Source organism: Balearica regulorum, chromosome Z, assembly GCF_011004875.1.
Source record: "Balearica regulorum gibbericeps isolate bBalReg1 chromosome Z, bBalReg1.pri, whole genome shotgun sequence".
NCBI lineage: Eukaryota > Metazoa > Chordata > Aves > Gruiformes > Gruidae > Balearica > Balearica regulorum.
The window spans coordinates 56,254,814-56,282,674 of NC_046220.1; the positions used below are offsets into that span (position 1 = coordinate 56,254,814).

A 27,861-nucleotide genomic window follows, 5' to 3' on the forward strand; every position below is an offset into this window, starting at 1 on the left:
CCTACTGTGGTAATGCCACACTTTCATTAAAGCCAAAGCTTTCACTTGCTGAGTGTTGTGCCTTGTCCCTGAGGGATCTGCACCTGGTTTTCACTTGTAACGTGGGTACTTACCCTCTCAGTTAGTAGGACACTGGTCTCATGCTGTGTGGTTGGATCGCCAAATTAGATGATGTTAATTTACTACATGCTGGCTCTCTGGAGGGAATACATTTCAAAAGTAATGGTGACTATCTTTCAACACCATTTTATGATAACACATTTGCTGAACAAACATTCAAATCTTATAATCTCCTATCAACCTTTTTTATTTTATTCCTGCAGGCAACTGATTAGAATAATTAGTTGTTTACCCAGTGAGGTGGCTCCTGGTCATACTGAAAGCACTGAGAAATCAGCTGGGCCAAAATTTAGCATGCTGTATATAAACATGGGCATTATATATACGTTGTAAAGCATGCATTATACATCATCTGTATATATCTTCTGTCATAGCTTTGGACATTCTCTACACTGTAACTAGGTAGTCTGCCGTCAATCCTTGCAGTCATCTCCATCCCCAAAATGTTTCAGGGCACTGACAGCTGGAAAGTTAATGACAGCATCAAACTCCAGTGCTGCCATGCTAAGCCAAGTCTTTCAAAATTAATGAAAATGTAAATGGTTTCCCTCCCTTTTGCTCTCTTCATTTCATGTTCAGAAGACAAAGTAGTCAGGTGCAGCATAGTCAGAGCACTGGAGATAAAGTGAATAAGCCATTTGCTGGAGGAACAGTTATTCTCAGTCAAGCAGGCAAAAATAAAATCTGATGTTGCTGTGTTCTTTCTTGTATACAAATACAGAACCAAATGGTTTGGGTTTTCTGTTTTTCTGTGGTTTTGTTTGCTGTGACGCTCAGGAATGTGAACTGAAATGTTCGCTGACACAGAGGAGGACACTATACTAAAAAGGAACTGCTGTCTTGTTGGAAATGTTTATTTCCAACATCAAATAATTCTAAATCATGCTGAGTGTGTGCCATTCCTGTACCGCTCTAGGCCCACTAATGTCCCAACCACCGCCTATTACTTTATGCATGAGAGGGGCAGTATTCTGTCAAGGACATTCGTAATTTACTGAAGTTTCATTGCACAGCTGTTAATGAAAATTCCATGTAGCAACCTTGAAAGCTATTTTTCTATGGGTGTTTATTCCTTCAGTCGGGGATGACCTTGCAGTTTATGAAGAAATTACACAAAACTGTCTATTCCCAAAGTGCAAACTGACTCCTATATCCTGGTGTGGATAGAGAATTACTGATGAAAACTTCTCCTCATTTCCCAGTAAGTTGCCCAAAGCTGGAACTTATTGTATGTGTCTGAAGAAGGAAGGAATTCAGCTACTTAGTAGCAACTTTGTGAGTACTGGAGTTTGACTATCGCTTTGGTCCTCCTGAGTAGAGGGGGATGCTTATATGCTCTTTTGAATATGGAAGTGCCTCAGAGAATATACTGAGTACGTGCTATCCTAACAATTAATTTGTTAGTCACAGATAGTGAGAATGATCTCTCTGCATAGGCAGGTTAGAAGCCATAATAGTAAAATTTTGTGTTCAATTATGTACCTCCATCCAAAGTTTATGTGAAAGGGCCAGGTGCTTTAAAGATTTTCAAGTTTCTTTGTACAAATTACCTTTGAGGATGCCAGCTTTCTATCCATTTTCTTTCCCTCTTGTACAGGCCTTGTTTTTTCACTCTGCCTGTTCTCACTCATCTCTTGGGAGTCTTTCATTTTCATAGCTTTGTAAATCTTTCCACTGCCCATTCTTGCTGAGGTTCATTGTTTCCTGAAGCAGCAATAGCAGCCTAAAATGATTATGTTTTCATCCCTCTCCCTGCATTATGGATTGGGTTATGCAAAAGAAGCAATGCAAATTACTTGAATTTTATTAACCTGAGTCCATTGCAGCTTAGAACAGAACATGGAGGAGCATCCTTCCTGCAGACTCAATGTCCCATTGATTCATTCAGAAAGATCTTGTAATTACTCTACAAACTAGGAATGCCATTATTTCACATGAAAAGCTGGGGTTTTGTGCATAAATTGCAGGTATAGAAAATACCGGACTCAAGAACAACTAACTGTTAGAAAGTTCTGCCTAATACAAGAATACTTTCTATAAATTTAAAACAGAAATTTAGAAGAAATACATGTTCTGGTTAACCAAATGTTACATTGTATGATTCTTTAACTTGGTCCTTAAGAATGGCAGTATCATCTCATTTCTCTGGCTGGATCTGAGCCATTCAGATACTGCCCTCAAATCACCTATTCCTTTACCAATATGTCATCACCTTCTTTCCCTTCATATAGAGAGCTCATTTCTTTGCTTCTTCATCGCCACAGCTTCTGTTTGCTCCTCCTCTTTGCATAAGAGTAGGGGCAAATATAGTTTGAAGGTACTGTACTGTGATTTCTCTGTCACTCTTGTAGACGAAAGAGGAACTGCTAGAAACGCACAATTCAGAGTTGAAGGCAAGTGAACAGATTTTTATTTTTTATTTTTAGTTAGAGATCATTAGTGTCTTTTACAGTATTTGTCATGGCATTACCTGCCTTGAAAGGCAAACTAGAATTTCTATTTCACATCGTTTTGGAAAGTGTCCTGTGGGCCGCCCTGATTCACCAGGAAGACTAATGTGCAAATGGAGCTGCTAATCAAACAGTAAAGAGCTGTATATCTTCTCTGTAGTTCAAAGGATTCTACTCACCTTTCTTCACAATATTGGCTTTATGAGGAAATGCTCTGGGGCAGTGCTAGTGCCACAAGCATATGTTTTGATCTTTCTGGCCTTGTGCATCATGTTGCCCTTCTTGCATGGTTTATGCCCATTAAGGGAGCAGACTAAAATCTAATTACTGCTTTTCATAGCTTTACAGTGATTATGTTTTTAATCCTTTCCCCTTAACTGTTATTTTTAAGGGAATAGTACCAAAAATAGAGTTCTCCACAAGAGCAACCATTACAGAGCTTCCACTTCAGTACAGAAGGAAGAATTATGTAAGTATTTATGACAAGGATGCAGACCTGGCTACAATTTTATAACCTTGACTGAGTCTGTTTGAGTCTAGCTTTTCTGTTGGTATCTAGATACCTTAGGCAGCAATGGTATGTAAGATTTAAGGCCGTGCCAGGGGTCCTAGATTTTGCTGTAACAACAACAACAAAAAAATCTGAGTGAACCAAAGCCATCCATTTCTCAGTTTGTTATCTGCTATCCCAGATGCACTCATTTCCTAATTGTTAAGGAATTTGTTCCAGGGAACGCCTACAAAACCAAATAATCCTTGCATTGCGTTCTATTGAAGATAAGATTTGAGCAGATAATGATCTCTTGATTTGATGGCATTTCACTGCCTCCTGTCTTTTGCTGACAGTGGTTTATATCTAGTTTTTACAAATGCTTCTTTTTGCATGCTTTTGCTTAGTGAATGCATGCTTCCCCTGTTTACCATTGCATCCTCTGATTCAGACTGAATTGCAACCAGTTAGTCCTCTTCTGAGAAAGTGCTAACAATGTTTTCTGTGCTTTGTTTAGTGGGTATATATTTAGTAGGTTATCTGTTGGATAATGTCTTGCAGGGACAAAATTCTGTCCTCCCTGCTGGAACAAAACACTCATGGCACATGAAGTACTTTTGTACGAGTAACAGCTGCTGAATTTGGCCCCCATATTCAGGCCTCTTGACCTGAGACACTTGCAAGGTTTACTTGAATGAGCTCCCACAGAAGTCAGGATTTCAAGATTTTAACCAAAGTTCTGAACGTTCTAAGCTCACAAGTGCTTTTCTGAAGTACTTCATCCTTTTCTGAGCTCTGTGACAGCGAGGGAACAATCTTTTCGGATTGAGCCCTAGATGAGAGGTTATACAACTGAGATAATGTGGAAGGAGATAGGATATATGACCCCATGCTGACTTCTTTCTGTTTTTTACTTTGCCACATGCCAACACAGAATCACAGAGTCTTCCATTTGGTACATACAGAGGTACAAATACTGGAATTTCTGCTTAGATCTTCATCTTTTTTGCAGGGACCTGCAAACGGCTTGTCCCTGTTTTTCCTTAGGTAATTGTATGACAGTGAATTTCTCTGCTAGGACAAAACAGAACAAGGAATCAAAGATCTGCATCACCAAAACAGAGGAACCGATCACTAACACAATGCAAGGCATCAGTGAAAAGGGATAAAAGCTATGGAAGGCATACAAGGTCCTTAAAGTCACGAGCTCCTTCTCTAAACACTAGGGACCACTTCTGTGAACTCTGCAGAGAAAACCAGCAGTAGCCATCAAGATGGAGCCTAGGGTCTACTGAATGCAAATCAGAAAATGAGAACAAGCCACCATATGTAGTCAGACATGTAAGTTCTAAAACTGCTGTACTGCATTAAGAAGGTGAATTTTTGACAGTATTAATTTTAATATTTTTGTCTGTCCTGTCTTGAACTACTAGATCACCAGAAGACTGAAGAAATTTAGCAACAAATTTGAAAATATAAACAGGATGGTTTTTTGTTCAGTATGTAATTGGCCTGTCAAACTCACTGACAGCTGGTGGAAATTAGGTCAGTCAGTTAACAATATCCAAGAAAGGAAAAGATACTACAAAGAATTCAAAGACACATGTAGATACTATAAAAATATAATACGTATTCACCCTCCCCTTTTCTTTTGGATATAAACCAATCTGTACATTTCTGTACTTGGTAAGGAATCAAGTGGGCAGTTTATTTCATGTTTTTGACATAGTCCTTCTGCTTCCTTCTGAAATCTCTGGGACTGGTTGTACTTACTGACAGGCCAGTAAACTGAGGTACCTGATGATATGGCAGTGATTGTCAGTCTTTATGGTTCTGCTTATATCCATCAAAGTCTTTTGTTAGTCACTGAAGTTAGTGGAAAGTGTTTCTGGGGTTTCATCAATAAACCTTTGTCTTAGTCAGTAGGGTGTTCCAGCTGAATGCTTCAAAGCACTAATAATTACTAGGGCAGTTTTTCTGACTGCCTGGTTTAGAGAGAAGGAAACAATGTTTCCCAGATGATCAATACTTCCAGGCTAAAGCGATAGCTATCTAGAGTAACTTAGGTTTGCCTAGGTCCTGGTTTGTGTTCCACAGTCCTATTCCAGTGCTACACCAGCCCTATATTTAACAGTCATGTGTATTTTAATTGTTTCCACAAATATGTTAATCTGGGACAGGTTACATTCTTTAAATCCAGCTTTGCATGAGAATCATGAAACCATTCCACTTGAGATGGACCTCTGGAGGTCACCTTGTCCAAACCCCACTTGAAGCAGGTCCAAATAGATTAAGCTGCTTAAGGCCTTGTGCAGTTGAGTCTTGAATATTTCCAAGGACAGAGATTTCATGGCCTCTCTGGGCTGACCATGCTCATGGTAAAAAAAGTTGTTCTTGTATTTAATTGGAACTTACGTAATTTGTTCTCATCCTTCCACTAGGTATCTCTGAATAGAGCCTGGCTCAGTTTTTCTCTACATCCTTGCATTAGATAGTCACAGACAACAATAGAATCTCAGAATCACAGAATTGTTTTGGTTGGAAAAGACCTCATGAAACCATCTAATGCAATCCCCCTGCTCAAGCAAGGGCAGCTAGAACATGTTGCACAGGACCATGTCCAGTTGGGTGTTGAATATTTCTGTGGATGGAGACTCGTCAACCTCCCTAGGCAGTGGTTTGACCAGCCTCACAGTAGAACAGTGTTTTCCTGTGTTCAGATGGAATTTCATGGTTTTTAATTTGTACCCATTGCCTTTTGTTTTGTCTCTGAACATGACTGCGAAGAGCCTGGCTCTGTCTTCTTGTTTCCCACCCATCAGGTATTTATACACGTGAATAAGATACCCCCTGAGCCTTCTCTTTTCCAGGCTGAACAGTCCCAGCTCTTTCAGCCATTCCTCATAAGAAAGATCCTCCAGTCCCCTAATCATCTTTGTGTCCCTTCACTGGACTTGGTCCAGTAAGTCCATCTCTTTCTTGTATTGGGGAACGCAGAACTGGACACAGTACTCCAGTTATAGCTTTACCAGTGCTGAGTAGAGAGATCACCTCCCACCACATGCTTGCAATGCCTTTCCTAATGCAGCCCAGGAGGCTGTTGGCCACCTTTGCCATGAGGTTACATTGCTGGCTCATGGTCAGCTTTTTGTCCACCAGGACCCTGAGGTCCTCCTCTGCAGAGCTGATCTGTAGCCAGTCAGTCCACAGCATGTACTGGTGCCTGGGGATATTCCTCCCCAAATGCAGGACTTTTTGGATTCATCTTTGTTAACCTTCATGAGATTTCTCTTAGACATCGTTTTGTCTGTCTGAGTCCCTCTGAATAGCAGTACAACCATCTTATGGATCAGCTAGTCCTCCCAGTTTTGTACTGTCTCTGTACTTGCTGAGGGTGCACTCTGGGTCATTGGTAAAGATGTTAAACAGTATTGGCCCCAGCATTGACTCTTGGGATACACCACTAATGACTTGCCTCTAAGCCACTGATCACAACCCTCTAGGCCTGGCTGTTCAGGTTACTTTAATTCACCTCACTGTGTGCTTATCTAACATGTACTTTGTCAGCTTTTCTGTGAGGATGTTATGGGAGATTGTGTCAAAATCTCAACTAAAGTTAAGGTAAACAACATCCGCTGCTCTCCTTTCATCCACCAAGCCAGTCACCTCATTGTATAAAGTTATCAGGTTGGTGAAGCATGGCTTCCTCTTTGTAAATCCATGCTGACTATTCCTGACTACCATCTTGTGCTTTATGTGTTTGGAAAAATGGCTTCCAGGATTAGTTGCTCCATTATCTTCCAGGAATTCTGGTTAGGCTGGCCAGCCTCTAGTTCCCTGGATCTTTCTTCTTGCCCTTCTTGAAGATAGGAGTGACATTTGCTTTCCTCCAGTCTTCAGAAAACTCTCCCAGTTGCCATGACCTTTCAAACATAATCAAGAGTGAACTTGTAATCACATCATGCAGCTCCCTCAGCACTTGTGGGGGCAACTTTTTATGCCCCATGAAAGTTGAGTTTGTTTAAGTTCTCTTTAATCTGGTCTTCCTACCATTAGGGTAGGTCTTGTTCCAGACTTTCCCTCTGGTTTCTGGGGCTTGGGATTCCTCAAGGACAGTTTTACTGGTAAAGACTGAGGCAAAGAAGGCATTGAGTATCTCAGACTTCTCCATATCCTTTGGTATCAGCACACCTACCTCAAACATGATAAAAAAGAATCATAGAATATCTCAAGTTGGAAGGGGCCCATAGGGATCATCGAGTTCAACTCCCTGCTCCTCGCAGGACTACCTAAAACTAAACCATATGACTAACAGCGTCGTCCAGATGCTCCTTGAACAGTGCTGACAGGCTTGGTGCCGTGACCGCTTCCTTGGGGAGCCTGTTCCAGTGACCAACCACCGTCTCAGTGGAGAACCTGTTCCTAATGCCCGCTCTGACCTTCCCCTGACGCAGCTTCATCCCATCTCCTCGTGTCCTATCGCTGGTCAGCAGAGAGAGAGCAGCACCTCCCCTCTGCTGCCCACCATGAGGAAATGGGCAGTGAGACTTGCTGAGACACATGAAAGCTCCAGCCCGTATCTAGCACTGGGGAACACCAACGGTCCTTTGAGGGGAGTTATGTTATAGCGTGGAAAGCAGAGAAAGTGTAGTGACTGGCTATTGGGACTACTGGTCTAGCACTAAGGGGCTGCCTATTGAAGTAATCAGTGCTTGGAAGAGGGAAAAAGGAGTCTGTGTCCTGCTTGGGAGCCGGGATCAAGCCAACAGGAATTGGGAGCTGAGGACGTGTTTCTATGAGGAAGAAAGAACCTACCTCTTACGGTAACAACTCCGATATTGTTTCTTTCACAGCAGCATTTCTTAACTTTGAAAAGAAGCCATCTCGCTTTAGAGTGATTTTCAGTGCAGAGAGTTGAGGGCCAGTGCAGGAAACTGAGAGCAGAAAAGTTGTCCTCGCTTCCAGAAATAATACGTCACTTTATATTCCTAAAACTTGTGTATGTTTCTTGCTGTACATGTTGTCCTGAAACTTGACATTGTGTGAGAAGTCTCTAGTGATGAAATTAAATCTAAAAAGCAGAGCAAACTGTGTTTTTAGAGGAGGTGATTTTACAAAAAATGTTTGCATTAGGCTGTGCCCATACTTTTGCACTTTTCAGGAGAGAAGAAAAAAAAAAAAAGAATAAGAAAGAGAGGGTGAATGAGTTTAGTATTGTCTGTGAAGGCTGGAGATGCTTTACATTAGAGCAAGGTTTTGTTCGTTAAGAGGTGCATCTTTCTACTATTTCTTCATTTTTAGGTGGACAGTTCTAAATCATTCACGAAGTAACCTTGCCGTTACCTGACCGTAAGGTGAAGCAGAGTGTGAGACCGGCAAGAGATTCTCTTAAGTTCCATGCGAAATGAGGTGCTTCTAATTTGCTGCTAGTCATAGTAGAACAGGGCTAATTCCGCTGTTGATATCACCGCCTATCTCAAACAAATCTTTTTAAAACTATATGCAGCCTTGTGCTGTTTTTCAGTTCAGATGAATTGTTCACAAAAGAAAACACTGTTTGGGATGGACAGGTAGCAATACCTGGCTAGAAGGGGCAGAACACGGACACGTAGGTGGGAGTGCCAGCAAGTGATTTCCCCCTTGTTAAGCAGCGTACGCCTCTGAAGAAAACCGATCTTGAATTCCTTTCAGGAAAAGGGGATCCTGATGTCTGTCTTCTTGACTGTCTAAGGTTGTATGTCTTACTCCGGCTGGTTGTTGTAAAGGTCCTCATCCAAAGTCCCTTTGCATGAACAGAAATACTTATGGGGCGGGGGGTAGCCGAATCCCAGCGTCAGTATGACACCATACCAATTTTCATGTGTCATCTGTTCTGCCCCTTGTCATATGCAAACTATTCATAATCCAGTCAGTGGAAAAGAATGTTTCCTCTTCATGTGTATTATTCTTGGTCATTCTCTGCCTGTCATTCAAGTTATTTCCCAGAACAGAAGTGCACAGGTCTTCCTAGACTGCATGACTTCTTTGTCGACATGCTGACTGGAATATGAATAGTTCTCAATGCTGAAATACTTTTTTTTTTTTTTTTTTTTCTTTTTTTTTTGGCTTCACCTTTTGATAACTGTGAAGCGTCCAATACCTCAGCTAAGGTGATTAAAAAATAACAAGTGGAGAATTGTTTCTCTTCTGTTACTATGTATTCTAACGGAGCAGTTCCACGAGGAGGGCTGATGGTTCAGAAAACCATAATTCTAGTTCTCTGTCATGGGGAAAGTGTGAGGGTCACCATACTTTGGCAAAAGGAAGATGAAAGCCCCACAGAAGTAAGCAAAGGTATAAAAAAGAAAAATAATTCACCCCAAATCCTTAATTTTGCAAAAAAAATAGTGATAGACTATACTGAAGTTTCCCTGCCCAACTTCACAACTTTTTCAACTGTTTACAACTTTACAGACAACCTTTTAATAAAAACCGTAGAGAAGTCTAGCTTCTAAGTGGCCTACAACTAGGCCAAAATGGAGAAGACCGAACGGCTCTTTGCCGATGCCTGCCTTTCACTTGGAGGTGTAGTAAGTAAAAACATACTCATGTCAGCACTACTCTAACTTGCTTGACTATAAGCAGCAGCAAAACCAACATAATCTGATCTCGAATGGGAGTTTTTTGTGCAAATACAACCTTTGGTCTAGGATTCCTTGTACGGGTGCTTAAGAAAGCCACTGCTAGCACACTAGAAGACTTGAACTGACTTGACACCAGGTCAGCATTTTGTCATACGCTGCATTGCTACATTGGACTACCCGGCGCTTGTACCCAAGAAGTTGTAGCTGTCTCAAATGTGCAAAAGTCTTTCACACAAAAGCTGTAGCTGGGACACATCCTTATGGCAATGTGACTGAGGGTTGCTTCACTCCCTGTCATGAATTCAAACCTACCTTAGATTAGCAATAGCAGAAACTAATTAGTATTGATAAGAAAAGGCTCTAGAGCCGTTGCTCTACATCAGCAGGTACAGCCATGTGCTGAAAGGTTTTATGCCCTGAAGTTCTCTGACGAGTACCGCTCAACCAAAGTACCAAACCTGTAGCGGAAAACAATGTTTGCTCTTCATGTGTATTAGTCTTGGTCATTCTCTGCCTGTCATTCATTGACTATCCTGGGGTTCAGTCAGACTCCAGCCTTTGTAGCAAGAGACTGGTAGAGCCAAATATAATGGTATTTCATCTGGTTTTAATGCCTGTTCATTAATAATTGAATGGGCTTCTGCAGTAACATCAGAAAGAATGCTGAACGGACAAGAGTGAAGTAGCAATCATCTAAGGTAATTACAGCCAGAGAAAGGTTTGACATCTAGTCTGAGCTAAACATCTCTGCTCTTCCCATAGCCGGTGGAAAGATGGTGATTTATTCTTTCATATAGTCACCATCTAAGGCACCTGGGGTGTGTCATATACCAGCAGTTCTTGCCTCTCTTCTTTGATTATCTAAAACGGACAACTAGTCAAAACTGGATGCCCGGCTTTCGTGTGGCCAATGTAAAGTGAGAAGAACGTGAGTGCATGTACTAACCTGCAGTCAGTCTTATCAGAGGAGCCAGATTAATTTGGAAGTGAACCATACCCCATCTCATCACCTGTTCTAGACACTAGAATTTGCCTTCAGCCATTTTGTTTATTCTCCTCTGAGTAAAGGATCCTTGAAAGGTGTAAGTAAGATACGTGTCTGATGAAGGGCAGGTTTGCAATAGTAGTTACGGAGACACAGTTTTAGGCCCTATCAATTAATGCCGTTGTTTTTCTCTCAAATATCAGACATGCTGCTAATGAGGTCTGATATCAAAGATGCTCACGAGCGGCTTGCTCATGTTTCCTGTGGTGTCCCGCCCTTTTACGAGTGAGATAGTGTCTGGCTAACATTATGAGTTTGATCAGCTTTTGTCAGCAGCATGAGGAATTCTGCATATTTTTGTTAAATATGGGCCATAGTTTTAAGGGCTTCCACTTCACGTGCCTCACAGTGGGTCTGCGTACCTGGTTTAGGTTTGGTGTTGCCAGTTTTCAGCTTACCTCTAACATCCCCTTTATTCTTCCTTTCCATTTAGTGGGTGACAACTTCTCCCTTCCTTTCTTTCCCCAGTCGCTTTCTTCTGCTATATGTCACGTGTCAATTCTAGTTACAGAAATTTGCTTCTGTATTCACCAGATGATCAAGGAACCATCTGAAGAGGGTACTTCTGAACATGATTCATCACCTCTTGGAACAGATGGACCTGTGAGTTACTTGCATTATCCTCCCGGTAAGAGGGATTCAGCTTTTCACCATGCAGCTTCCTCTGCTACCTCAAATCACCAAGTCCTGTTGGGAGATCCTCTGCTTTTCAAAACAGGGTACTAATTCTTAATCAAGTCAGTTACCCAAGTGACTTTGTGCTGTGAGGATGCAAGCTGAATGACCAGAAACTTTACTTTCTGACTTCTTGGGCAAAGTGAACTTAGGATTCTCAGGTAAACTTCAGTAGAAGAACTGTGACAACCGCTGAGGAAATGCTTTCTTTGTACGGATATATAGAAAAGCCATGGTTCACCTAGAAGTCTCCGTCAGTGGCTAGCACTAGACATTTCAGAAGGAGTGTGTGAAAACCCACGTCGAATACAACTGCATGAAGAAATACCCCGAGGAAAGTTCTTGTCACCCCTGTCAATTGGTAGTTGCCTTTATGCCCTGAAATGTGAGATTGATGTTCTGTGCAAGTTCTTTATTTCTCTTTATGATACATTTTCATTATCATGAAATAATTTTCTGCAGTCCCCTGGAGAGTTCCACAGTTGAATGATGCCTCAGGTAGACAGATACAACGGATGTACTCCCTTCCCTTGGTTTCACATTTATTGCTTCTGAGTTTCACAGTGCATGCTCATGATCCTTATCTGGAGAGGAACTGAGATTCAGTTGCCCTCCTCTCTAGTGTACAGCCGCCTGCTCCCCTTCAGTTTGTGTAGGAAGAACCCCATGCGCTCCATCCGTGAATGCTCATTTAGGCCAGGAGTGTTTTGTGGGATGAGCTTACGGAGTTACGATTAGTTTCTGAGAAGCGTGAGCAGCCGTTCTGGGTGTTTGGAGAGGCACCCCCTAGCTTAGGGTTGGATAATGCCCAGCATCTATGCTGTGCCCTCCCTCAGGCCCGGCTCTCAAGCCAGACAGAGTCACTCTGAGCAGTGAAATACTAGACACGATTGGCCGTCAACTTTGGGGACGAAAAGTAGGCAGACTCCCACTTCCTCACAGAGTCACTTCCTTCCCATGTAAAGGAGGGCAACTCTGTTTTGCTATTTCCTTGCAGGACCTTTGGAGATCAATGTGCAGTGGTATGCCGTGGAACACAAGTTTACACCAATTTCTCTGAGCAAAGGTTCAGGTCAGGTATCCATGTTCTACCCGTGTCACTGAGTGAGAGAGAGCTTTTTGCTCTGGCAGGTCTTGCTTAATAGACTGACAGATATACTAATGTTGCTGACTTTCTGCAACCGTATTCTGTCCCTTCCAGTTCTGCACCTGCCATCTACCCTCATCGTGACTCAGGTGGAGTGAGTCTGATCTAAAATTACTCGCTCCCCAAGAGAGGAAAACAGCAACTGCACAGACAGTTCAGCTTCTAGGCAGGCCACATAAACAAGCCTCAAACGTAGTCTGACCGTGGAGGATACAGCTTGGAAAAGTGCTGCGGGAGCTGCACCCATATACATCCCTCGCCTTGCTGCTCCTTTGCACACAGCAGAGTTTTGCTGTGCCTTCATTATTCTGAAGCAGGATCTGCTCGTGCTAGGCTCTGAGTAACTAGGTTTTGGCCCACAAACATACTGTCTTTAAGGGACCGTTTTGTTTCCCTTTAGGTACTAAGCATACTAGGGATGCCTATTTCCTTCTGCACCCACCATGCATCTGCGTACAAACACTCACATAGGCCTACCAGGACAGAGTATTTTTTCTATCCAGCAAAGCTACTTTTTGTCACTACTCCTTGAGACCCCAGTTCAGCACTGAAACACGGGTAATTGCAATTTCACTGCAGTGAAATAGCAAGACGACTCATGGCACTAAGCACAAGAAGTGCTTTGCTCAGGGAGGAGTCCCTTGGTCAGGAATGATTTCTTGCTGACCGTTCTGTATGTGCCTGGGACCTTATTTCCACATCCTAAGCAGAGTCTGTTGGACATGAAGGCTTATCGGGAATTTGGGAAAATGACGGCTAGACTAGACTGGGCTGGGCTGCCTTGGCAACTTAGGGAAATTTCTCTCTCACGTGGAGAGAGCCCCAAGAATAGAGTGTTACTGTTCAGCCTTATGAATGGCCTTTGCACGACAATTTTACAGACATTGAGAGCAGATTTCTGTTATTCCCTAACTTGCAAGAGCAAATGCAGAGGAGTAATAAGAATTGTGTTGTTTTGTGTTGTTTTGTTTTACTTAAGTGAAGGGGCCTTCTTTTCTAAATGTGATGCTTTTTATTCAAAAATACGAGCCCTCCTCATACGTGTCGCTAGTTTACCTGGGAGCCTGCTTTCTCATATCTTTGAGCAAATGAATTACTCTGCCTTGTCACAATGTGATTTTGAATCACAGAATCACAGAATGATTGAGGTTGGAAAGAGCCTCTGGAGATCACCTGGTCCAACGCCCCCGTTCTTCCCTTAGGCCTTGATGTTTACTTTTTGCTTGGGCTTTCTGATGCTTTGATTGAACCACAAGGATGCCCTGGGTTGTCCTGGGTGGGCTGCTGCTGCCGCCTGAGAGGAACATGAGCCTCCTGTTGGTCTTCCCTCACATCTCCCTGCTTTGCATGGGAATTTGGGTGCTCTTTCACATCTCAAATGTCAGAAACGCTGCCTGCATTTAGGCCCTGGAATCTTAACCTCCCGGCAGGAAGGTACTGCACTTCATTCTGACCCTGTATCTTCATTTGTTTCCTGTTTGTGCGTTGGTACTGGTTCCCACGGCAGTGGAAGTCTTAACACGGCCTATATGCCGAGACTGCACGGAGATGATGGCAATAACATTAACTTTGCTTTGAGACGCCTGGCAGACTTGTCTGTCGTGTGTCCTTTCAAAGGTGTAGAGCCTGGAGTTTGCGCAGGAGGGCAGGGCTGGTGGGGTGGAAGCACTGCCTTTGCCCCATGGAACCTTTGCTTTGGGCAGGGGCAGCTAGCAGAGGAAGAGAGGAGAGGAGGGGAGGAGAAAAGAGTGTCGACGGAGAAAGAGGGGAAACAAAGGCAGGGGCGTGGGGGAAAAGACTTCATGGAATACGTGGAGGAGCAGAGAGGAGAGGATGAGGTCGGGAAGCATGGCTATACAGGGAAGAGTGCGTTGAATGCAGTGGAAAATAGGACGAGTCTGGAGGGCAGTAATGGAACAGGAGCGGGGGATAAAGGAGAGGGCGTGAGAGCTCCACTGGGAATGTAAAACCTAAAGAAAATGGCAGGCAGGAATAAGTAGCCTGAAGGGGAAAAGGGACAAAAGAAGAATTATTTGTGTGTGTGCCTATTCAGAGACTTGATATGAGGGGATGAAGGGATCATCATGATTTTTTATGATGGTTTGAAAGGACGTGACAAATGAGGCATTAGAAATAATGTACTCAAAGGGATCAGATGATGTCACTCCAGAGGGGACCTGAGGTGTGGCTGTTGGATCCCTTTTCGTAGGTTACATTCCAGTTTGGATCTCAGCTGGGAGAAAATCAACAAGAGGGTGCAGAATCTCCTCACCTCAGCACAGGCCAAGCAGCAGCTTGCTTCTGGGTGTAAACATTACAGGTCAAGGGCCGCTGGTGCTGACCTGACAGCATCCCCTGGTTATCGACCCTTTCCGACAGGTCAGGATTTTTTTTGCCCATTTAGCTGCCATTCTACCCTTGGTCCATACATGTGCCTGTTCACTTTTCCAAGTGTCTCTTTTCTCCCTGTTTTCCAAAAAGGCTACTGCAACCCTGCTGTTCCACATTGTAAAACAGCCTAAACCAGAAGACTGTAATGATTAAGAACCTCATAGGAGTTAGATGGTAAGAGATCTTGTATGAGTCAGGCTTTGAGGATAAGGCCTTTCGTGTCACTGAGGTAATTTCCCATTGTTTGCCTAATTAGTAGCGTCTGTTCATGGTTTGGAGTTACACAAACATCGCAAGTCTCAGTTAGCCTTGCACTAGCCCGAAGGAACCACCCTAGAGGAAAGAAGGGGAGCGTATGAACGAGGATGAATGAATCAGTGTTGCTAGGCCAGTGCGAGCCACAGAAGTCGAATTAACGTTTCCTTTTGCTTTCTAGTTCTACAGGCGACGGTATTTAACACACCTTGCCGTTGCTGTAAAGAGACACGTGGCTCACAGCTCCCTAATTAGTTACAAGGTAGAAGTGTTTACAGGGATAGGGTCAGATGCTTTGTTTGGGGAAGTTTACATCACCAAACCCCAAGGCCTCAGATGATATTTTCCCCAAAATTTATCCGAATTTATCTGGTATTTCCACTAAATTGGCCTGTAGCGTGATTGCCCATGGGGTTTTTTCAGCACCTGAAATGGCATTTGCTAATCTCTTTGTATTACAGTACAGCAGTGGGAAAATTCAATATCCAGTCATAAACCTGTTTAGCAAGAATTTGAGAATGAGGGCAGGTGGGAAACTGCACAACCAATACTTCAGGCACAGCATCACGGAAGCATTTTCTGTAATACACAGTGCTTACTGCCATAGATACTTAGCTTTCCCTCTGAACTGCAAGCCCTAGTTTTTCCCTCAGCGACGTTGTGTGCCAATCCCCTTAAGAACGTAAGAGTTTATTTTCACTCTCCACTATGAAGCAGAGGAGGGAGAGCAATAAAATCTATGAACCTACTATTAGAAAGTGCTACACATAAAAGACAGTGAGCAGAAGCAATGGTTTATCTATTTGTGAGGGTGACAGCAGCTGCTGTTGTCCTGTCTTCCTACTGTGTCTGGCCTCAGACACTGAAGAGCAAAATTCTTGATGAACTCAAACAGTGTTTTTTTTTCTCAGCAGCATGGATGTTTTCTAACGAGGAAGTCCGTTTTCTGCGGTCATCCTAAGCAGACTAATCCTCTGTGCAGTTATGTCTCCTTTGGTGGAGTTTATGCAGCAATGGCTTTGAGATGGAGAATGGACGCTGTAGCATATGAGAAACATATAGGAATGGGTTCCTAGGTTGTCTTCTGTCCTCTGATTCTCAGCAGCCCTTTGGAACGTTGATGGCTTCTTCCCTCAGCAGATAAACACTTCTCTGATGATAAAAAGGTTGTAATCCCAAAGAATCCCGTTATATAGTCACTGTAGAGGTTCTGGCAGTCAGAGACGGTTTTGTCACAACCTTTACATGGTGAATGAGGTCCAGTGAATTTCTTTGGCATTTCTTTTGGCCCTGCATTGCAAAAATGAGTTTTAAGTCCTACACGAGCAATTAATTATCCAAGCCTTAGCAAGCAAGGTGTGCTCCTCTTTCTTTCTGATAGCCATGATAGATTTGAAAAAACAGGCACATACCATCAAAAAAGCCCTTCATTCATACAGCCCCCATACTATTAACGATCCATTGAAATTGGACTAAAAGACAAGAATTTCAGTCTCCAATGAGATACAGAGGATTGTTAATGCTATACAAGCTGAAAATAAATTCAACCAGTGTCATAGCACAAAGGCAATAAAATTCCCCCAAATTATTATATTATACTGAAAATGCAGCCAAGTCCTATATTTTGGATCAAACGATTACACGATGGATAAGCAGATATTATATATTTTATATTAGCCAGTGGTTAACTCTCTACATTGCTGGAGAAAGCATTCCATGCTTTTTATTTGAAAGTGCATCTTTTGTGACAGATGAAGCTTACTTGCATTCTCTGAGAATGCAACACCCTTGCAATGCTCCAGATTTTTTTCAGGCAAGATTCTCTCAAACCAACACAGCAAAAAGGAACTTAGAGCTTCAGTCTTCCTTGGATAGGGATAATCAAGGGTCTGGAAGTTCAAAAGAACTATTTAAGATTGTTGTAAATTTCAAAGAATGTAATATTTCCAAAATTAATGAGGTGATAAATATACATACTCTATCTTGAGAGTAAAAGAAATGAAAATTAGACAGCCAAATGTAGTCTGAAATTGGTGTAAAGTTTTCTAGCTATTAAATTGAAATTCTGAGATTGAACTAGATAGATCTTCTACCTCTGCAATTCAAAGATGGGTGTTTATACTTCTTTGTATAGGATTTTCATTCATTGTTATTTGTGTAACAGGTGCTGGACTCGCTACACCAGGAATGAAACGGGTGAACTGGTTACCCAGGATATGGAGAAGGCTGAGGTACTCAACGACTTCTTTGCCTCAGTCTTCAGTGGCAAATGCTTGAGCCACACTGCCCAGGTCGCAGAAGGCAGGGACTGGGAGAATGCAGAACCACCCACTGTAGGAGAAGATCAGATTCGAGAATATCTAAGGAACCTGAAGGTGCACAAGTCCATGGGACCTGATGAGATGCATCCACGGGTCTTGAGGGAGGTGGCGGATGAAGTGGCCAAGCCACTCTCCATCATATTTGAGAAGTCCTGGCAGTCCAGCGAAGTTCCCGCCGACTGGAAAAGGGGGAACATAACCGCCATTTTTAAGAAGGGAAAAAAGGAAGACCCAGGGAACTACAGGCCGGTCAGTCTCACCTCTGTGCCTGGCAAGATTATAGAGCAGATCCTCCTGGAGACTATGCTCAGGCACATGGAGAACGAGGAGGTGATTGGTGACAGCCAACACCGCTTCACTAAGGGCAAATCGTGCCTGACAAACTTGGTGGCCTTCTATGATGGGGTTACAGCATCCGTGGATAAGGAAAGGGCAGCTGACGTCATCTACCTGGACTTGTGCAAGGCATTTGACACTGTCCCGCACGGCATCCTTGTCTCTAAATTAGACAGACATGGATTCGATGGATGGACCACTCGGTGGATAAGGAATTGGCTGGATGGTCACACTCAAAGAGTTGTGGTCAACGGCTCAATGTCCAAGTGGAGAACAGTGACAAGTGGTGTTCCTCAGGGGTCAGTACTGGGACTGGCACTGTTTAACATCTTTGTCAGTGACATGAACAATGGGCTCAAGTGCACCTTCAGCAAATTTGCTGATGACACCAAGCTGTGTGGTGTGGTTGACACACTGGAGGGAAGGGATGCCATCCAGAGGGACCTTGACAGGCTTCAGAGTTGGGCCCGTGCGAACTGCATGAAGTTCAACAAGGCCAAGTGCAAGGTCCTGCACATGGGTTGGTGCAATCCCAAGCGCGATTATAGGCTGGAGGAGGAATGGCTTGAAAGCAGCCCCGAGGAGAAGGACTTGGGGGTATTGATCAATGAGAAGCTCACCATGAGCCGGCAGTGTGTGCTTGCAGCCCAGAAAGCCAGCCGTGTCCTGGGCTGCATCAAAAGAGGCGTGACCAGCAGGTCGAGGGAGGTGATCCTGCCCCTCTACTCTGCTCTTGTGAGACCCCACCTGGAGTACTGCATCCAGCTCTGGGGGCCCCAGTACAGGAGAGACATTGAGCTGTTGGAGAGAGTCCAGAGGAGGGCCATGAAGCTGATCAGAGGGATGGAGCACCTCTCCTGTGAGGACAGGCTGAGAAAGTTGGGATTGTTCAGCCTGGAGAAAAGGCAGCTCCAGGGAGATCTAATTGAGGCTTACCAGTATCTGAAGGGGGCCTACAGGAAAGCTGGTGAGGGACTGTTTATCAGGGAGTGTAGTGACAGGACAAGGGGTAATGGGTTTAAGCTGAAGGAGGGTCAATTTAGATTAGATGTTAGAAATAAATTCTTTACTGTGAGGGTGGTGAAGGACTGGAACAGGTTGCCCAGAGAGGTTGTGAAGGCTCCATCCCTGGAAGTGTTTAAGACCAGGTTGGATGGGGCTTTGGGCAACCTGGTCTAGTGGAGGGTGTCCCTGCCTGCAGCAGGGGGGTTGGAACTAGATGATCTTTGCAGTCCCTTCCAACCCAAACCATTCTATGATTCTATGATTCTATCAAGTAGAAATACCTGAGCGGTCTTCATGTTTGTAGTGCTACATAAGTAGCCATTATGGCCAAGCTAGAGACAAAGAAAATAAAGCCCCACGAGGACAGGAAGCTGCTAGGGAGTTAACTCAGAATAGCACCTACATGATGCGCAATCACTTCTTGGCAAAAAGAACGAGTTTCTTGCTATCTCCATCTAGCTCCATAGCAGAATTAATCCAGAGAACTTACATACCCACCAGAAAGTAGTTACCTAATACTATGTATTCAAATGCATGAGAAGGTTGAAGACCTTACTTTTCAGATTATATTTTTGTACCTTGCAAGTGGATCTTCATGGTCCTAATTTTCTCACTGTCTCCCTCTCCAAAAATACAAAAAAACCCCAAAGAAAAAGTTACTTGACAATCTAATAGGAGGAGGATGTCAGGAGTTCATTGTTGTTTACCAATGGCACAGCAGATCAGGCTGAAATCATGCAAAGCCAGGCTTCTTCATCTACAGAAGAAAAACTCTTTGCTATGGGGTGGGGTTTTTTACTACTGAGCTGTTTGGTGCATTGGTACCTCATTTAAAATACATAATTTTGCTTATCAGAAAGCAAACACCTGACTTGTTTCTATTCTTTCTCCACCATTTCGTAGTAACTTCTAAGGGGTTATCTTTCATACAGGACATATGCCGAAACAGGTTGTGAGATTTGTTCGACGTACTCTAATGTTTAGCAGTAACAGTCAGCAGTGCACTCACTTGCTAAAAAGATTTCGTCAAAGAAAGCTTAATTCTTGGAAACAGAACTCAGTGTTCTTATTTCTGTCTCCTTTCCCTTATTACATGCATATCACTAAGGATATCCAGAACATACCTTATTGAGATGGCAATAAACTAGATACTGCTAACTTAATACCTTACAAAACTATCTCGGAACAAGATGATCATTCTAATAAAAAACACTTGATTTTTGTACCCTGTTATATTTCACATATCAGAGCCTCTGGGCCATGAAGAATCTTATGGATTAATTCAAAATTCCCTAAGTGATATGCTTGCTTAAATGTGTACCTTAAAGTGGTTTTGTAGAAACACCAGTAAGGATATTCCAAATTCAACAGGTTGCTCATGTACTCTACCAGATGATCACATTCCTCTGCTTACCATCCCTCTCGATGTTATCTGTGACCAGCCAGTCAAGCTTCAGGAGCAAACAGGTTATTTATCTGGGATTAGTTGCCTGGAGAGGCTTGCCTATCATCCAGTATAGTTTGTGCTCCATTACATATCTGAAGACAGATTGCTCGCAGAAAGATAAGAGACCCTCCCCTTGACTGCCCTGAATGTCCAGGACAAGTCCTTACTTGCTGGCTTGATTTTAGACAACTGAATGGCTTGCACTGCAGCAATCCCAGGTCCACAGGAAGTTCCCTTCTATCACTTTAGACCTGCCTGTTCACCTGCTTTCTGCTTCCTTGTGCTGTAGGCTCCCAGCTCTTTGCTGTGATGCTGTCCCTTCTTTTTAAAGGAATGTAGCCAAGAATGTCTACATGACGCAACTTGGAGGATTCCCTCTAAAAAGCTTCATCTTGAACTAGTACAACACTGTGCAGAAAAGAGATTTGAGCTGAGGTCTGAAAACACTTGTAGCCATGCCAGTGTGATACTGTTCTCATCAGCTGTACTGCATCTGTGCCTGGTAACAGTCTTACAGAGGACCACTCTGGGTGCTTCTCAGCTGTCCTGCTGAATGGCTAGATCAGCATGGAGCCAGCTAATATAGGGCATGTTGTTATGTCCAACTCAGCTGGTACTACTGACTGGAGAAGGCTGGTCTTTGTTGGACCAAGACCTTGCCAGAGCCAGTACTGCTCACCATAATTTTGGTACTGATTTCCCCTCCAAACTCTAAGAGCTTATTTCCACTGTCTGTATATGGCATATGGTTGTGGTTTCTGTTTGGGTTTTTTTTTTTTTGAAAGCCTCTGTTACTCTGAAAAATCATTCCTACATTAAACCATAACTGTGCTTGCCCAGAAAATTTAACATTTAGTTAAGGTGAAAAACTACAAGATTTCATGAAATTATTTTAAGTAAAATCCTGTATATTTCTCAATTGTTCAAAGTATTTTATTAAAAGTGATGTCCAAAGGACACCTATTAAACATCCATTTCAACAAGGTTTCTTCAAGAACAAGGAAAAAAATATAACACAGCTATTAAGCAGGCAAAAAGTCTTTACTCTTTTTATGAACATGCAACCATTTCAGATCACCAGTTCCAGTGCTGTAGAATTTTACTGTAATTTCAACTGCCTAGCCTCGAGAAAATACAGTCAGGAGTAAGGACTCATTTTTGTATCGGTAATAAGCTAGTAAGATCAAACCTTTGTGAAAATTATAGCTGAGACCACAGTGTAATCATTTAATTAGCCACTCATATAGCATAAGATAGCAAAAAAAGAAATCTTAGAGACAGAAGATTTAAATTCAAATTTACATTTTGAGATTTAAAGATTTTTATCTGTGAGTAAGAGATATGACACAGTATTGTACAAGAAGAAACCCCCAGTCAGCTGGAATAGAGACATTAGTCTCAGCATGTTCTTCAGGTCAGAATCCAGCAGTCACTGAGCTGCTCCATCTGCAGAAACAAGAATAATTTCGCTATCCAAGAACCAGAGTGTCTGCAAGAGCACTTTACCCAAAACACTTCTCTGAGAAAACTGGGATGAGAATAAGCTTTGAGAACCAGACTTTTAGAGTTAAGGGAGTCAGTGTCACAAAGATAAAGGAACTGATCCTGTGCCCCCAGTAAAATGAAAATCCCACTGAATTTGATGTAAGTCTCACATAAGTGAAGACTCCAGGATGTGGCCCACTAGTTCTTCATACTCCATATTACTGTATTAGTCTGTGTCAGCCATCTCAACCTGGCCATGCAGAAAGGGTCCTGAGGCCGAGGGGACAGTCCAAACTCTTTGCTTCCAAGAGAAGCCATGTGAGGAACTGGCCACATGACAGGCATGCCACACATATAGTCACAATATTCAGGACACTGTTTAAGTGATTGTGTAAGGAAAGGCTAAAGACTGCTTTCAGTTATATGCAGGCAAATCCCCTAAAGATAAGACCACTGCATAGGGGCAGAATTTGGTCATTTTTTACTCACAAAAGTTGAAGATTAAAATCAAGCATGGTTGAGAAAAAAACTAATGCAAACCCCTTAGTCTGGATCTGCTGGCATTTGGGAAAGATGTGTTTAGTCACTGTGTTTGGCCTTTAAATTCTTAACAAAGTGCGCTAAAGCAAAATTAGAATATGCACATAGATTCTGCAATTGTTAACTGTGCATAATTTCCATGGACTGCTTTATGGGATTTTCACTGATTTGAAGAATGAGAGCATCGGTTGTTTGACTTGGTGGTTGCATGCAACTATAATACCTCAAAACTGGGACTCAAGAAAGCAAAAATGTGCAGAACTGTGACCCTGGAGAGAAAGGGGACACTGCAAATATGGCATCTAACTCTTCAGCAAGTCTTAATCACAGGTTTTTCAGTTGCACTGCCACCAAAATGGACAGCTGTGGTTTTTATTGTATTCTGCCAGTATTACTCTGAAAAAGATCTGAACTTCTCAGAAAGATTGAGAGAGCTAGATGCTCCAATTCCATTATGATGCCCTAAAGTTTAATAGCTTGACAGCTGCCTTCTTTGAAAATCTAATCAGAAATGCTACACAAAATTCCCAGTGCAGAATCGATCTTTCATGCTGACAAAGATGCACACATAAGGGAGAGACCCACCCCATGAATTTTATGGAAAAGCAGTTATTGGCAGACTTTTTAAAACGTTTTCATGCACAAACAGAAAACTGATAAAGAGAGAAACCAGTGAATTTCATATGTCCTTTTTAGAACCCTGAGTTTAGAGTCTGAGTTTAAGCAACTGGATAGCTAAAACCATAAAAGAGACGGCAGTCGCAGTCACAGTCACCTGCAGTTACAGAATAAGAAAATAGGATTGCTTAGACTATTTAAACTACAGTTTCTCTTGCTGATGCTGTAGCTCACTTATAATCTTTGTGGGTCTGCAATAAATTCAGGATATCAAAAGGCTAAGGCTTAGGCTGCTTACTTTCTGACAACAATCACTTTACTCCTTTGTGTCATCGTACAGGGAACACCTGTTCCCTGTAGAGACGTAGAATTTCTTTCAGGGACATAATCAGTTTCATTCTTAAAAGCTCCCTAGCAAAAAAAATCTCAAATCCATTAGTTGCTTCACGTTCACAAGCCCTGGTCCTCATGGGGGACTTCAACACCCTGATATCTGTTGAAGGGACAATACAGTAGGATACAAGCAATCCAGGAGGTTCCTGGAATGTGTCAATGACAACCTTCTCCTCCAAGCGATAGAGGAGCCAATGAGGAGAGGTGCCATGCTGGACCTTGTTCTCTCCACAGTGAAGGGCTGGTGGGGAATGTGAAGCTCAAGGTCAGCCTTGGCTGCAGTGACAATGAAATGGTGGAGATCCAGATCCTCAGGACAGCAAGAAGGGTGCACAGCAAGCTCACTACCCTAGACTTCAGGAGAGCAGATACTGGCATCTTCAGGGATCTGCTTGGTAGAGTACCATGGGACAAAGCCCTGGAAGGAAGAGGGGCCCAAGAAAGCTGGTTAGTATTCAGGGATCACCTACCCCCAAGCTCAGGAGCAATGCATCGCAACAGAGGAAGTCAGGCAAAAACACCAGGAGGCCTGCATGGATAAACAAGGAGCTCCTGGACAAACTCAAACACAAAAAGGAAGCCTACAGAGGGTGTAAGCAAGGGCAGGTAGCCTGGGAGGAATACAGGGAAAGTGTCTGAGCAGCCAGGAAGTAGTTTAGGAAAGCCAAAGCCGTGATAGAATTAAATCTGGCCAGGGACATCAAGGGCAACAATAAAAGCTTCTACAGGTATGTCAGAGATAAAAGGAAGACTGGGGAAAATGCAGGCCCTCTCTGGAAGGAATTAGGAGACCTGGGATATGGAGAAGACTGAGGTACTCAATGACTTCTTTGCCTCAGTCTTCACTGGCAAGGCCTCTAGCCACACCACCCAAGTCGCAGAAGGCAAAGGCAGGAACTGGGAGAATGCAGAACCACCCACTGTAAGAGAAGATCAGATTCAAGAATATCTAAGGAACCTGAAGGTGCACAAGTCCATGGGACCTGATGGTCCCGCATCCACGGGTCCCGAGTTAACCAGCAGATGAAGTGGCTAAGCCACTCGCCATCATATTTGAGAAGCTTCAGCAGTGTGGTTAAGTTCCCGCCAACTGGAAGAGGGGGAACATAACCCCCATTTTTAAGATGGGAAAAAAGGAAGACCCAGGGAACTACAGGCTGGTCTGTCTCACCTCTGTGCCTGGCAAGATTATGGAGCAGACCCTCCTGGAGACTATGCTCAGGCACATGGAAAATAAGGAGGTGATTGGTGACAGCCAACACAGCTTCACTAAGGGCAAATCATCCCTGACAAATCTGGTGACTTTCCACAACAGGGTTACAGCATTGGTGAATGAGAGAAGAGCAACTGATGTCATCTAGCTGGACCTGTGTAAAGCATTTGACACCGTCCTGCACAACATCCTTGTCTCTAAATTGGAGAGACATGGATTCGATGGATGGACCACTTGGTAGATAAGGAATTGGCTAGATGGTCACACTCAAAGACTTGCGGTCAACGGCTCAATGTCCAGGTGGAGACCAGAAATGAGTGCTGTTCTTCTGCGGTTGTTAGTGGGGCTGGTACTGTCTAACATCTTCGTCGGCAACATGGACAATGGGAGTGAGTGCACCCTCAGCAAGTTTGCTGATGACACCAAGCTGAGTGGTGCAGTTGAATAGTGTAGAGGGAAGGGATGTCATCCAGAGGGACCTTGACAGGCTTGACAGGTGGGCCTGTGCAAACTGCATGAAGTTCAACAAGGCCAAGTGCAAGGTCTTGCACATGGGTTGGGGCAATCCCAAGCACAACTACAGGCTGGGTGGAGAATGGACTGAGGACAAGGACTTGGGTGTGTTGGTGGACAAGAAGCTCAACATGAGCCAGTAAATGGCTCAGAAAGCCAACCGTGTCCTGGGCTGCATCCAAAGAAGTGTGACCAACAGGTTGAGGGGGGTGATTCTGCTGCTCTACTGTGCTCTCTTGAGACGCCATCTGGAGTACTGCATCCAGCTCTGGGGTCCTCAGTACAAGAAAGCTGTTGGAGCAAGTCTGGAGCAGGGCTTTGAAGATGGTCAGAGGGCTGGAGCACCTCTCCTATGAAGACAGGCTGAGAGAGTTGGGGTTGTTCAGCCTGGAGAAGAGAAGGCTCCAGGCAGATCCTATAGCAGCCTTCCAGTACCTAAAGAGGGCCTACAAGAAAGCTGGAGAGGGACTGTTGACAAGGGCTTGTAGTGATAGGAGAAAGGGTAATGGCCTCAAGCTGAAGGAGGGTAGATTTAGATTAGATATTCAGAAGAAATTCTTCTCTATGTGGGTACTGAGGCACTGGAACAAGCTGCGCAGAGTAGCTGTGGATGCCTCCTCACTGGAAGTGTTCAAGGCCAGGTTGGATGGGTCTCATCTAGTGGAGAGTGTCCCTGCTCGTGACAGGGGCACTAGAACTAGATGATCTTTAAGATTTGTTCCAACCCAAACAATTCCATGACTATGATTCTATGATCTTCAAGAGAACTGATGAAAGTATCTTGTCCAAATTAATCTTCCACTTGTTTCCAAAAGTGTCGAATGAGTTCAGGGCAACAGACACTGTCCTCAGTTCCTTGTAGCCTTCTCAAGAGTTGGATGCATCATTAGGAAAACTCATTTTTGCAATGCAGGGCCAAAAGAAATGCCAAAGAAATTCACTGGACCTCATTCACCATGTAAAGGTTGTGACAAAACCGTCTCTGACTGCCAGAACCTCTACAGTGACTATATAACGGGATTCTTTGGGATTACAACCTTTTTATCATCAGAGAAGTGTTTATCTGCTGAGGGAAGAAGCCATCAACGTTCCAAAGGGCTGCTGAGAATCAGAGGACAGAAGACAACCTAGGAACCCATTCCTATATGTTTCTCATATGCTACAGCGTCCATTCTCCATCTCAAAGCCATTGCTGCATAAACTCCACCAAAGGAGACATAACTGCACAGAGGATTAGTCTGCTTAGGATGACCGCAGAAAACGGACTTCCTCGTTAGAAAACATCCATGCTGCTGAGAAAAAAAAACACTGTTTGAGTTCATCAAGAATTTTGCTCTTCAGTGTCTGAGGCCAGACACAGTAGGAAGACAGGACAACAGCAGCTGCTGTCACCCTCACAAATAGATAAACCATTGCTTCTGCTCACTGTCTTTTATGTGTAGCACTTTCTAATAGTAGGTTCATAGATTTTATTGCTCTCCCTCCTCTGCTTCATAGTGGAGAGTGAAAATAAACTCTTACGTTCTTAAGGGGATTGGCACACAACGTCGCTGAGGGAAAAACTAGGGCTTGCAGTTCAGAGGGAAAGCTAAGTATCTATGGCAGTAAGCACTGTGTATTACAGAAAATGCTTCCGTGATGCTGTGCCTGAAGTATTGGTTGTGCAGTTTCCCACCTGCCCTCATTCTCAAATTCTTGCTAAACAGGTTTATGACTGGATATTGAATTTTCCCACTGCTGTACTGTAATACAAAGAGATTAGCAAATGCCATTTCAGGTGCTGAAAAAACCCCATGGGCAATCACGCTACAGGCCAATTTAGTGGAAATACCAGATAAATTCGGATAAATTTTGGGGAAAATATCATCTGAGGCCTTGGGGTTTGGTGATGTAAACTTCCCCAAACAAAGCATCTGACCCTATCCCTGTAAACACTTCTACCTTGTAACTAATTAGGGAGCTGTGAGCCACGTGTCTCTTTACAGCAACGGCAAGGTGTGTTAAATACCGTCGCCTGTAGAACTAGAAAGCAAAAGGAAACGTTAATTCGACTTCTGTGGCTCGCACTGGCCTAGCAACACTGATTCATTCATCCTCGTTCATACGCTCCCCTTCTTTCCTCTAGGGTGGTTCCTTCGGGCTAGTGCAAGGCTAACTGAGACTTGCGATGTTTGTGTAACTCCAAACCATGAACAGACGCTACTAATTAGGCAAACAATGGGAAATTACCTCAGTGACACGAAAGGCCTTATCCTCAAAGCCTGACTCATACAAGATCTCTTACCATCTAACTCCTATGAGGTTCTTAATCATTACAGTCTTCTGGTTTAGGCTGTTTTACAATGTGGAACAGCAGGGTTGCAGTAGCCTTTTTGGAAAACAGGGAGAAAAGAGACACTTGGAAAAGTGAACAGGCACATGTATGGACCAAGGGTAGAATGGCAGCTAAATGGGCAAAAAAAATCCTGACCTGTCGGAAAGGGTCGATAACCAGGGGATGCTGTCAGGTCAGCACCAGCGGCCCTTGACCTGTAATGTTTACACCCAGAAGCAAGCTGCTGCTTGGCCTGTGCTGAGGTGAGGAGATTCTGCACCCTCTTGTTGATTTTCTCCCAGCTGAGATCCAAACTGGAATGTAACCTACGAAAAGGGATCCAACAGCCACACCTCAGGTCCCCTCTGGAGTGACATCATCTGATCCCTTTGAGTACATTATTTCTAATGCCTCATTTGTCACGTCCTTTCAAACCATCATAAAAAATCATGATGATCCCTTCATCCCCTCATATCAAGT

At 43.4% G+C, this 27,861-nt stretch overlaps 1 protein-coding gene across 1 annotated transcript in view; it reads left to right on the top strand.

The window, feature by feature from the left end:
- SPATA6L (spermatogenesis associated 6 like) overlaps nucleotides 1-27,861 on the top strand; it is a 48,292-nt gene that overhangs the window by 7,579 nt on the left and 12,852 nt on the right. Inside the window, exon 4 of the mRNA XM_075740383.1 lies at nucleotides 1,199-1,321. Coding sequence (XP_075596498.1) covers nucleotides 1,199-1,287 — 89 coding nt within the window. The 3' untranslated portion in view covers nucleotides 1,288-1,321. The remainder of the gene's footprint in view (nucleotides 1-1,198; nucleotides 1,322-27,861) is intronic.